Genomic DNA, 12,235 nt, shown 5'->3' with positions numbered 1-12,235 from the left:
GCATAGTATTTGCACATAACCTACACACATCTTCCCATATGCTTTATTTTTTATTTTATTTTTGAGATGGAGTCTCACTCTGTCACCCAGACGCTGGAGTGCAGTGGTGCCATCTCGGCTCACTGCAACCTCTGCCTCCCGGGTTCAGGTTTACAAGTGATTCTCCTGCCTCAGCGTCCTGAGTAGCTGGGATTACAGGCGTCTGCCACCACGTCTGGCTACGTTTTTGTATAGGTAGTAGAGACAGGGTTTTGGCATGTTGGCCAGGCTGGTCTCGAACTCCTGACCTCAAGTGATCTGCCCGCCTCAGCCTCCCAAAGTGTGATTACAGGCATGAGCCACCGCGCCCGCCCCTCCCACATGCTTTAAATCATCTCTAGATTACTTATAATACTGAGTATAATGTAAATGCTACATAAATGGTTGTTGTACTATATTGTTGAGGAAATAATGACGAGGAAAAAAGTCTGTAGTGTTCAGTACAGACAAACCCATCCTGGACCTACCTGCAAGAACCCAGTCCACAGTGGGTTGAACCCGCAGCCAGGGAACCCACAGATCCAGACGGCCAACTGTATTGGGTCCCTGTGAGGGTCTAACTCCGTGAGCACAGGGACCCTGCTGCTGATTTCGCCGCTGCAGCTCCACTGCCAGGGAATGCACGGTTGAGCTCCTATGCGGTGGGCATGGCCCAGGTAACCCTTGACCCTTGCTTGAGTTCTCAGCTTCAGGGCGGTTTTTCCTGGCGGTGGACAGGGCTTCTAAGGAGGATGGGCTGGCTCGAAGGCAGCGGGGGTCATTAGGCTTTCGGCTTGATTTCCATTACTCTAATGGCGACCCACTTTGTCTGCCACACACCGGGCTGTCTTCAAGATGACAGGTTGACAATGACTGCCATTGGGTCATTACTGAGCAAAGAGCCATTAACACACTGGCTGTGGTTCCAGCACAGCTTGTGCCAGGAGGCAGGTGTCTGTCATTCTAGGTGTGCTGGCCTCATTTGTCCAAAGGAATCTGCCGACCTCAGGAAACCCCAGCACGCCTTCAGGCCACTGCCTTGCTTGTCTGTAGCCTTCCTGTGGTCACCGCACTTCCGGGCCAGGGTCCCAGCCAGGGTTTATACAGAGACCCACTCACCCAGATGAAGTGGGAAGCAAGATTGTGGGTGTCATCCCAAGTGGCAAAAGAACTTAGGAACCTGGAGGAAGCAGGCATGGGCATATTTATTTTGAATACATGTGTCTAATTATTCAGTGGAACTTTCTTAAATGAATTCTAAATACATGTGAAGATTTGCTTCCAGTTGCTTAATGTGTTTTTAATAAGGAGGCTCTTACCAGATAACCTACCCTGAAATTTCTTTTTCTTCTTTTCCTTTCTCTTTCCTCACTTTCCTTCCTTCTTCTCTTTTCTCCTCCTCCTCCTCCTCCTCTTCTTCCTCCTCTTCCTCTTCTTCTTCCTCCTCCTCTTCTTCCTCCTCTTCCTCTTCCTCCTCCTCTTCCTCCTCTTCCTCCTCCTCCTCTTCCTCCTCCTCTTCTCCTTCTCCTTCTCCTCCTCCTCCTCCTCTTCTCCTTCTCCTTCTTCTTCTTCTTCCCTTCTCTCTCTCTCCTTCCCTTCCCTTCCCCTCCCCTCCCCTCCTTTTCTTTTCTTTTCTTTTTTCTTTTTTTTTCTTTTCTTTTCTTTTCTTTCCAGAGTCTTGCTCTGTTGCCTATGCTGGAGTGCGTGCTTCATTGTGGCTCACTGTAGCCTCAACCTCCTGGGCTCAGGTGATCCTCTGACCTCGCCTCCTGAGCTGAGTAGCTGGGACTACAGGTGCGTGCCACCACGCTCATCTGATTTTTAAAAAATATTTATTTATTTTTAGTAGAGACGAGGTCTTGCTATGTTGCCCCGGCTGGTCTTGAACTCCTGGGCTCAAGTGATCTATCCACTCACCTCGGCTTCCCAAAGTGCTGGGATTATAGGTGTGAGCCACTGCGCCCAGCCTGAAGTTTCTTAGAAAGCAAAAAAGGAAGCAAAAAGAGTACCCAGGCCCAAATGAAGACAGCTGAAAGTTTAACGTACCTCAAATTTCAGCCCACAACTAAGGGATGAACTTTGAGTCTCTTTTTGAATCCATCTCAGGGGTTTAGGTTTAGAGTTTCTGCTCTTTTAAACAGACTAAGAACCTCTGTGACAAAGTAAATAGAGAAAATAAGTGTAGCCAAGCTCTGGCAGGATTCGGAAGGGGGCCTAACATGGAAGAAAGGAGAAGGTTGGAATTGACTAAGACCTGCTACGCACTGGGCTGGATCTGTTCTCAGCAGAAAGCCAGAAAGAGATCTGGGATGGTAGCAGGGCTCCCACTACCACCGGGGGTCAAAGGTTGCAGTATTTCTCAGGTAGCCAAGAGGCACCCATGAGCCCAGCTCCTGCCCACTACCTGATGTCATCTAGATACAAGGATGTGGGGCATGAGAGGACGTCATCGTCACTTCTCTGCAGAGTCATAGGAACCTGCCCTCTGCTCCTCCACCTCTCAGCTGTCTTTCTGCCCACGGCTGGAACAGACTGCCATGGCGACTCACTCTCTCCCACGCCCCCACCCTCGGCAGGAAACCACTTCAGGGCTCTGAAATCAGCCTGTGAGTCCTGGTTAGGGCCTCCTGCGCCTGACTCTCCTCTCCTCAGGCTGCAAGAAATAGGGATGACCAGAAGTCAAACTGTGCCCTTGGGAACACCCCACCCCTCACCACTGTCATGCCGGAGTCTGTTCCTAAGACCCCTCCCCAAGCCCCCATCTCCTCTTCCTCCCACAAACCACAGCAGACACTCAGCCAGCAGGCTGCAGCCCTGCGCCTTCTCAGCAGCCTTCACCAGAGCCATTGAAAGCCCAGTTGTCCTTCCCCAGCCACGTGCCAAGACTAAAGTGTAGAGGACACATAAGATGACACTGTCATGATCATTTGTCCTGTGCCCTGTGGATCCCAAGGTCCCGCCTGACATGAACCCATCTGATATTGAGCCCAGTGAGTGGGGAGATCCTAACACAGCGGCTGCTTTTGAGGACTTGGGTGGCGCCTGGCCGGTGGTAGGGGAGGTCAGGCGAGTTTTCAGCAGATGACCCCCGTACTCTTCGGAAGCCCTGAGGTGCCACACTTGTACCTCCCCTGATGCCTGTGAACAGGGTGAAGGAACAGCCTGGGCCTGGGTTCCTTGCTGGGCTGTTTTTGGACTTGGCCCCAGCTCAGGAAGGGTTCATAGAGGAGCCAAGGAGGGCCTTGTTCCTGTGGGATTTCTTTGCCTTGGGCACAAGGACAGCCTCTTGCTGCTGCTCTGCCCACCGCCCAACCCTTGGCGGCCTCTGGAAGTCTGGGCTGATCTCCCTCTGGACCCAACCAGTTGCCCAACGGCTGGACCTCCTCAAAGCTCCCTCTTGCAACTGGACCAGGGAGACAGGGGAGGCGCTGAGGCTGAGTTTCTGAGCTGGTGCCTGTGGATGTAGGACGGTCCCGCAGCTCCCACACTGGGATGGCCAAGCAGCCCCTGAGACCCACATTCCCCTTTTAGCAAAACAGGAGGGAGGTCGCTGGGCACAGGGAGCCGGGAACGCCTGTCCTCCCCACCATCGACGGCTCTCAAGGCCGGAGCCTTCGCTCCAGCCCCAGCACAAGCCAGCCAGGGCGCAGGGCCAGGTGCTGCCCGCCATTCCCCAGGTGCCCCAGGACCTCCCAGCTGGGGCTGGCTCGGACTGATGGATCGTCCCTGCCGGTTACCCTCTGGGGTCTCCAGTGCCGCGGAGTTCAGCCGGCTCTTGCAGCGGTGGGGGCTGGGAGGAGAAGCTGCAGGGAGCCCCCAGGCACGGGACGTTGTGGGGGGTCGTCAGGCGTGCTCTGGGGCTAGGACCCCGGGGGGGGAGCAGTGGGGGTCGGCGCTCTCCACCACAGCGGTGACCTGGGCCGCGGGTCTCGGGGCTCTCACGCGGGGCGATGGGGCTCTGTCTTTCGGGGTTGGGGTCTCTTCCGCCGGGTTTGGGGTTCTCTCTGCGGATCTGGGGAGTCTCTCCCGCGGGATGAGGGGGGCCGTCCGCCGCTCCCGCCTGTGATGGCCCAGAGGACCCGAGCTCCGGTCACTCCCGCCCCCCTTGGGGCTCGGGGAGGGCGCGGGAGGCAGGCGCTGAGCCGGTGACGCGGCTCCGGGGCGCGCCGCATAAATAGCAGCGGCGGCTGTAGCGGCGGCCACCCCGGGCGGCGGACACGTGGAGGGACCCAGCCCGCGCCTCCCGCCCCTGCCGCCGGCCACGCCATGCGGTGAGCGCCCCAGGCAGCCAGAGCCCACTCGACCCGGCCCGACGCCAGGACCCGCCGCCGGGACCCGCCGCCCCGACCCGCCGCCCCGACCCGCCGCCGCCCCGGGACCCCGCCGCCCCGGCCCAGGGCGCAGCCGCAGCTCAAGGTACTGGCGCCGGGCCGACCCCGCCCCGCTCGGAGGCCTCCCTTCGGCTCTCCTCTGCCCGGGGACGATTCCGCCAGGGGCCCCGGCCCGGCCGCCGCGTCTGCTCCTCCCTGCAGCCCCCGGCACCCCATGCCTCGGGGCGCAGCCCACTCCGGGTTCCGACCCTCCTGCCCTGTCCTTCCCTTCCAGATGGCCCGAGGCAGCGCCCTCCTGCTCGCCTCCCTCCTCCTCGCCGCGGCCCTTTCTGCCTCTGCAGGGCTCTGGTCGCCGGTAAGTGCGGGGCACGTCTCCTCCCGGCAAAGCGGTCATCAGAGCCGGCCGGGCGTGGAGGGCTTCCTGGAGGAGGCGGCCTCCGCCCTGCCCTCGGGGACAGTGGTAGAAAGGCTAGTGCGGGCGCTGTCCTGGCCACTGGCGTCGCGAGAAGGGTCCGGAGCTCCCTGGGATTCCCCCGCGCGCTTCTCTGAGTTCATCAACAGCACCGGGCTATAACCAGGCCGCCGGGAGAGTGCTGCGCTTCGGGTCAGCGCTTCGGGAAAGCGAGAAGCTCGCCCGTTCCGCAGGGCTTAGTTAGAACAGAGGGCGAGGAGCCACCGGCGTGGCCTCAGAGTCACTTGAAGCAGGTGCAGTGCGCTGAGAATGCGCGAGCTGCGACCCGCAAGTGAAGTATCTCCTATATGTCAAATACAGCTTACTTAGGGGTAAACCTGGAATTTCGCGAGCTATCCAAAAGCACATGCATTGTTCTAAGTCCTCTGCCGTGCCGGAAAGCCTGGGTGCACCCATTCAGCATCGGCTCCAGGCACAGCCCTGGCTTCTGACCCCCTTTTCTCCCCTCAAGGCCAAGGAAAAACGAGGCTGGACCCTGAACAGCGCGGGCTACCTGCTGGGCCCACGTAAGTGACTAACAGCATGGCCTCCCCACTCCTGACCCCACCTGCCCCCTCGCTTTGAACCCTGGCTCCTGCCCCTCCGCCTGCGGCTGGGCAGACCTTCCGGCCTCCCTCTTGACCTCATTGCCCGTCTCCATTGGTCTGCACACTTGATCTGTGCACGGTTCTTTCCAGAAGCTTCTCCTACCCCCGCTCTGCCGCCCTGTCCCGGTGTGAGATTCCTACCCTGGGCTTTGCTCAAGCTCTCTCCTCGGTTTTCCCGCGTTGCAGTCCTTAGAGGCCCTGTTCCGGGCCTCTCCCCGGGCCCCCGGTCTCCCCAAACACTCAACTCGGCTTGCAGAGCACCCTAGGTCAGCGGACCCCAAGTCTTGCCTTCCTCTTCCCTTTCTCCAAGCTCCACACGGGAATTGCCAGATCGCCTGAAGGCAGCTCAGACAGGCTGTCCTCAAAACGAGGTTCAGGTGACCCTGACTGCCCAAGCCTGTGTCCCCTCCCTCTCCCTCTTCCTGTCCTGTTGTTATCATCCGTGTCAGTGTCAGCGGTGTCCCGTGCTGCCTGAGGTGAGCCCTAGCCCTAGATAGGACTCTGCAGGCTGACACCTCCCCCTGTCCGCCCCCGCCTGTGCCCCAGGCCTCTACCTTCTCCACATCCTTGGTCTGCGCAGCAATGCCTTCAGACTTTCCTCCAAAGGAGGGGACAAGAGGAGGCCTTGGCTCCCTTCTGTAACTCACCTTCCCCTCCACCTCTCCCATCCACCTTAAAAGCCTCCCTGTATTGTCTTCTGCCAGAGGAAGGATGCAAACAGCCTGCAGGGCCTATCTGAGCCCCGCCAGAGCAGCAAATGAGGAGGCCCTTTCCGAGGGCCTTGGAAAGCACAGCGGGGCCTCAGGCTCTTCTCCCCATGCCAAGGAAAGCTGCCTTAGTTCTCAGTCCCAGAGTCGAATACAGCTTCCTCTTCCCGCAGACACTTGTTCATCAGGGTCACTCGGAGGACCCCCAGAGTCAGGTTTTAAGAAACAGACACAGGGATGAGAGAGCTGCCTGCGGCCGCGTGCAGGGTGGACCAGGCTGTTCACCGCAGGGCCTCCTGGTCTCTCTGCACAGCCCTCTCCTCCTCTCCCTGCCGGTGGAGCGGCCTGACCTGCCTGAGGCTGATCTCCTCAACCCTTTGCAACCCTGAGCTCTGCCTCTCAGAGGGCACCTCAACTTTGTGTGCTATGGGCCCAAAGAAAGGAGGAACTGGTCAACAAGAACATTTATCTGTGTTGCTTTGGAATATTGAAAATCTATGTATCAAGAAGAGTTTGAACCCTAATTAGAAAACAAACTCGTTTTCGCCATCAATTTTATGGCCCGGTTCAGCTGTAGCTAGACCCGTTGTTTGTCAAAATACTTAACAGTGTGCCTCTGATTTCTAGGGTCAGCTAGAAAATGCAGCAAAATCAATGTTTTTTCACCAGCTGCTGCTGAACGCAGTGTGGCCGTGGCTGAAGGTTCATCAGTGAGATGGGGCAACCTATGGTTCCTCTATAAATTTAACACCAAGAACAGCATCTCTGGAAATAGGAGTTAATTTTCCTTTGTCTGGCCTTGTAGATGGCACGGTCCACCCAGGCCAACCAGCCAGAAACGCGGAGGCGTCCTCACCCTCCTCCCCATCTCTCATTTCCATTTCCTTTCCTGCACAGCCCCAAATGCAGCCCTTCTCACCCCACGCCCCTTGGTTTACAGCTGTCATCGTTTCTTCCCTGGACTTCTGGGATCTCTTTGCTTACAATCACAGTTCCCCCATTTTCGCACCACAAAACACACACACACACACACACACACGAACGCACACACGCCCCCGCACCTCCTTTTCTTCCCCCTCATCCTCTCTCTCTCCCTCTGTGACTGTCTCGCTCCCTCTGTCTCTCTCCTTCTGTCTCCCTGGCTCCAGTCCATCTTGCACGCAGCTGCCAGAGTGAACATAAACATCGGATTCAGTCACAACTTAAACTCTTCAGTGGCCCCCATGCTTTCAGGGACATGAGGATCCAGCCCCTGTTGTCTGCCGGGGAGGCACCCAGCTTGATGCCAGCTCAGTGCCAGCTCAGATGTCAGCTCCTCTGGCCCCGGGCACAACCCCTGCAACAGGGCAGATTCCCGGCCTCTCCCGCCCTTCAGGAGACACACCTCCCTTTCTCCCACCCCTCCTGTGCAAACCCTCACGTTCCCTTTGGCCTTGGCGCAAGCGGCCAAGCTCTTACCTCAGCTTGGTGGAGAATCGCCCCCTCTTCTCTGGGGTCTGTCCCTGGGCTCTATTTCACAGTCAAGCTGTGTGTGTGTGTTGGCTACAGACAGCCCTGTGTCCTTCTTTGGGTGTGGGGAGGGGGTGCATGACAGTCACACCCAGAGGCTTTCCTCTCTGATCTGCAAACAGATGCCGTTGGCAACCACAGGTCATTCAGCGACAAGAATGGCCTCACCAGCAAGCGGGAGCTGCAGCCCCAAGAAGACGTGAAACCAGGTGAGAGGATTCCAATCCCGGGCTCCCGGGCGCCTCACTTCCAGCAGCTCCCAGGTGCATGCAGTGGACAGCTGTGGGTGTCAGGGCACTTGCCACCCATCTGTCCACAGCTGCAGCCCAAGCCTGGCCGTGACTTAAGAGGATGTGGCCTTGCCACACCTGTCAGCAGCTGCAAACACAATCTGCAAACCTGAGACAGCAAGGAGTCCTTCTAGACTGGGAGGCTGCCTGAGCACCAGGGCCTCCAGAAGAGTGGGGCCGGGCGCGGTGGCTCACACTCGTAATCCCAGCACTTTGGGAGGCCGAGTCGGGTGATCACCTGAGGTCGGGAGTTCAAGATCGGCCTAGCCAACATGGCAAAACCCTGTCTCTACTAAAAATATAAAAATTAGCTGGGTGTGGTGGTGGGTGCCTGTAGTCCCAGCTACTTGGGAGGCTGAGGCATGAGAATCACTTGAACATGGGAGGCGGAGGTTGCCATGAGCTGAGATCCCAATACTGCATTCCAGCCTAGGCAACAGAGTAAGACTCCATCTCAATTAAAAAAAAAAGAAGGCTGGGTGCGGTGGCTCACGCTTGTAATCCCAGCACTTTGGGAGGCCGAGACGGGTGGATCATGAGGTCAGGAGATCAAGACTATCCTGGCTAACACGGTGAAACCCCATCTCTACTAAAACTACAAAAAATTAGCCGGGCGTGGTGGCAGGCGCCTGTAGGCCCAGCTACTTGGGAGGCTGAGGCAGGAGAATGGCATGAACCCGGGAGGCGGAGCTTGCAGTGAGCCGAGATCGCGCCACTGTACTCCAGTCTGGGCAATAGAGCGAGACTCCATCTCAAAAAAAAAAAAAAAGAAGAGCGAGGCCTTGAACTGAATCTCTCCCCTCTCCCTCACATTGAACAAGGGCCTTGGAAAGCACAGCCGGGCCTCAGGCTGCTAGGATCAGATCATTGACCTTGCAGCGCCCAGCTCCTCTTGGAGGGGGGATGACCGGAGACAGAGAAGCACCCTCTGCACAAGTCATGAATGTTGATCTTTTCTCTTTTCTAGGAAGCTTTGACAGGTCCATGTCTGAGAACAATATCATGCGCACAATCATTGAGTTTCTGTCTTTCTTGCATCTCAAAGGTATGTGAAATATCACCAACTTAACATTCATCTCTTAGCACCCTGGAAACATAAAAGGCCCATCAAGAAGAGAACCCATAGACTCCCCCTGGGAAGTAGCCGATTATTTATCTAAATACAAAGTCCTGTTTGGCTGTGCATCAGGATGACAGAGCACGTGACACTAGAGCTAGCTCCAGAGGGCTGGGATTGTGGCAGGGGCATCCACCGTCTGTGGACGGCCATCGGGCCAGCGCTGCTCCCAGGAAGAGGGTGGGCCTTAGGGTGCAGCTCACTCTACTGGAACCACATCTATTCACACGGTGACAACTGCTGGACCTTTTAGGGCACAGGTATACTGTAGGCCAGGTTCTTTGTGAGCCGCCCTAAACCTTCTTTTCTCTTTTCTTTTTTCTTTCTTTCTCTGTCTTTTCTCTTTTCTTTCTTTCTTCTTTATTTCTTTTCCTTTTCCCCTTCCTTCCATCCTTCCCTCTTTCTCTTTCTTTCTCTTTCTTTCTCTCTCTCTTTCTCCCTCCTTCCCTCCCTCCCCCCTCCCTCCCTCCCTCCCTCCCTCCCTCCCTCCCTCCCTTCCTTCCTTCCTTCCTTCCTTCCTTCCTTCCTTCCTTCCTTCCTTCCCCCGCTCCCTCCTTCCTTCCTTTTTCGTCTCACTCTGTCGCCCAGGCTCGAGTGCAGTGGTGCCATCTCAGCTCACTGCAGCCTCTGCCTCCTGGGCTCAAGTGATTCTCGTGCCTCAGCCTCCCACATAGCTGGGACAACAGGTGCACACCATTATGCCTAATTTTTTAATTTTTAGTAGAGGTGGAGGTTCATCATGTTGGCCAGGCTGGTCTTGAACTCCTGGCCTCAAGTGATCTGTCTACCTCAGTCTCCCAAAGTGCTGGGATTACAGGCATGAGCCACTGCGCCGGCCCTAAACCATATTTTCTAAGCAGGGAAATTAATAGGAGCCTATATCTTAGATTGCAGTGTTTTCCTATGCAGCCCTCCTGCCAGGCAGGCTGCCTTGAAATCTAACTGGAAAGGTTCTGATCCTGGCTTCCAGTGTCTTCTGCAAACACTGGGGATGAGGAGACCTCCCACACACTATGCTTGGCATTCATTCCACGATGGGCATCTGGCCTTGATCAGATAACCACACAGGTCCTACTGCAGCAGTGGAGGGAGCCGGAAAGTGGCCCCGGTGCTCTGAGGGTTAACAGGGAGGATGTGGTGGGGAGGAGGGATGGACCGCTTAGCCTGTCCAGTGGAGACCTTTACCCGGTGCTCTGAGGGTTAACAGGGAGGCAGAGGTGGGGAGGAGGGATGGACCGCTTAGCCCCTATAGTGGAGAACTTTACCCGGTGCTCTGAGGGTTAACAGGGAGGCAGAGGTGGGGAGGAGGGATGGACCGCTTAGCCTGTCCAGTGGAGACCTTCACCCGGTGCTCTGAGGGTTAACAGGGAGGCAGAGGTGGGGAGGAGGGATGGACCGCTTAGCCCCTACAGTGGAGACCTTTACCCGGTGCTCTGAGGGTTAACAGGGAGGCGGAGGTGGGGAGGAGGGATGGACCGCTTAGCCTGTCCAGTGGAGACCTTCACCCGGTGCTCTGAGGGTTAACTGGGAGGTGGAGGTGGGGAGGAGGGATGGACCGCTTAGCCTGTCCAGTGGAGACCTTCACCCGGTGCTCTGAGGGTTAACAGGGAGGAGGAGGTGGGGAGGAGGGATGGACCGCTTAGCCTGTCCAGTGGAGACCTTCAGTTGCACATCACAGTTTTGTCCAGTTTGGAAAATCAAGGCTGGTCCTTGGGTTCATTTGGGATCAGGATGGTTTTCATTTGCAGTATTATGGGGGCTCCTCTTTAGGTGGCAACGGGGAGAGGGAAGAGGAGTGAGGGGAGGGGAGCGGGGGAGGGAGACTGCCGGAGAAGGTCTCGGAAAAGACGGGGTTCATTAGAAATCTCAGAACCAAGTCACCAAGTTCCCGCTGTTGGAGCCCAGTGGAGCCTCTGGGAGAAAAACTGGGGTGACTTTTCCTACAAGGGGCAGATGGACTCTGCCAGATTTTTTTCTCATTTGTTTTTAATTTTGTAACATGGAAACTCTTTCCTTAGGAGATACCAACTCTCATTACTGAGATAGGAATTATGCCTCTTTAAAGCCTAAATTTAAAAGTCTGACAGTTTTAAATGCTTACTAACTGTGGGAGTTAAATCATTACAAAGTGAGAAATACAGTGTTGTCCCTAATTCTGGGTTTAATCCGGTAGGACTCTTTACAGAGGACGACCACACACCGCTTCGTGTAGTGTGTCGTGGTCGTAATTCTCTTGTGTGCGTATTAAGAAGTTGCTGCTCAAATGTGGCTCTTCCCTTTGCAGAGGCTGGGGCCTTCGACAGCCTCCCGGATCTCCCCGCCGCAGCCTCCTCAGAAGACATCGAGCGGTCCTGAGAGCCTCCTGGGCGTCTTTGTCTGTGTGTTGCAATCTAAAGTCAAACCTTAAAATGATGGATAATCTTAGGCCAATTTACACAGAGTCGGCTCTTCCTGTTCTCTTTGCCTTGATGTTGTGTTGTCACAATTTAAGAATTTTTTTTTTTTGGTAATTATTTTATTTTGAGTGACAAAATAAAGAATAGCAATTACTTGCAATTGTCTTTTTCTTCCACACCTCTGTCTCATCACCAGTGCCACCCATGGGTTCTAAAAGATAAAGCTTGATCATAATCGTGGATTAGACCTGAATTTTTAAACCCACATTCTACTATCAAGAGCATCTGAGACACCATCTCTTATTGCATGTCCAGGGGACATAAAGTTATCTCGATATTAAGCTGAGTCAAATGTAATTATGAAGGTAAGTCTGTTTCTGAGATGAACAAAAACACAAAACAGACAAAACCCCTGCCCTCGTGGAGCTGATATTTTAGGGAGATGGGAATAAAAAAGACTATGACAACCTTAAACAGATGGGTGAGGTGCGTGGTGCTCGTGGAGGTGGTCAGGGCTGAGAAGAGAGGTTGGCTGGGTGGGAGGGCCAGGAGTGAGGGCCAGGAGCCAGGTAGGAGAGGAGAGATGGGCGGGCAGGTAGGAAGGCAAGGGCAGGAGGTGTGTGCTGAGATAGTGCTGTGTGAAGGAAGGCGTGTGGGAATGCCTCCTAACATGACAGAGACTGAGTCTTTTGAGCAGAGATAAAAAGATCATCCAGAAGTTTCAAAAAGAAGGCAGGCAGCTGGGCGCGGTGGCTCATGCCTGTAATCCCAGCACTTTGGGAGGCCGAGGTGGGCAGATCACGTGAGG

General features: G+C 55.6%; 1 protein-coding gene across 1 annotated transcript; it reads left to right on the top strand.

Annotated features, from left to right (window-relative positions):
- Positions 1–4,468: 4,468 nt before the first annotated feature.
- Positions 4,469–11,580, top strand: GAL (galanin and GMAP prepropeptide). The gene is made up of 5 exons (XM_037998904.2): positions 4,469–4,704; positions 5,273–5,327; positions 7,747–7,833; positions 8,882–8,959; positions 11,316–11,580. The coding sequence occupies exons 1-5, from the start codon at positions 4,564–4,566 to the stop codon at positions 11,384–11,386; spliced, it is 432 nt and encodes a 143-aa protein (XP_037854832.2). The 5' UTR covers positions 4,469–4,563; the 3' UTR covers positions 11,387–11,580.
- Positions 11,581–12,235: the final 655 nt, after the last annotated feature.

This window comes from Chlorocebus sabaeus, chromosome 1 (assembly GCF_047675955.1).
Source record: "Chlorocebus sabaeus isolate Y175 chromosome 1, mChlSab1.0.hap1, whole genome shotgun sequence".
Lineage (NCBI taxonomy): Eukaryota > Metazoa > Chordata > Mammalia > Primates > Cercopithecidae > Chlorocebus > Chlorocebus sabaeus.
The sequence above is the reverse complement of the archived record's forward strand: the minus strand, read 5'-3'. Positions and strand labels throughout refer to the sequence as shown.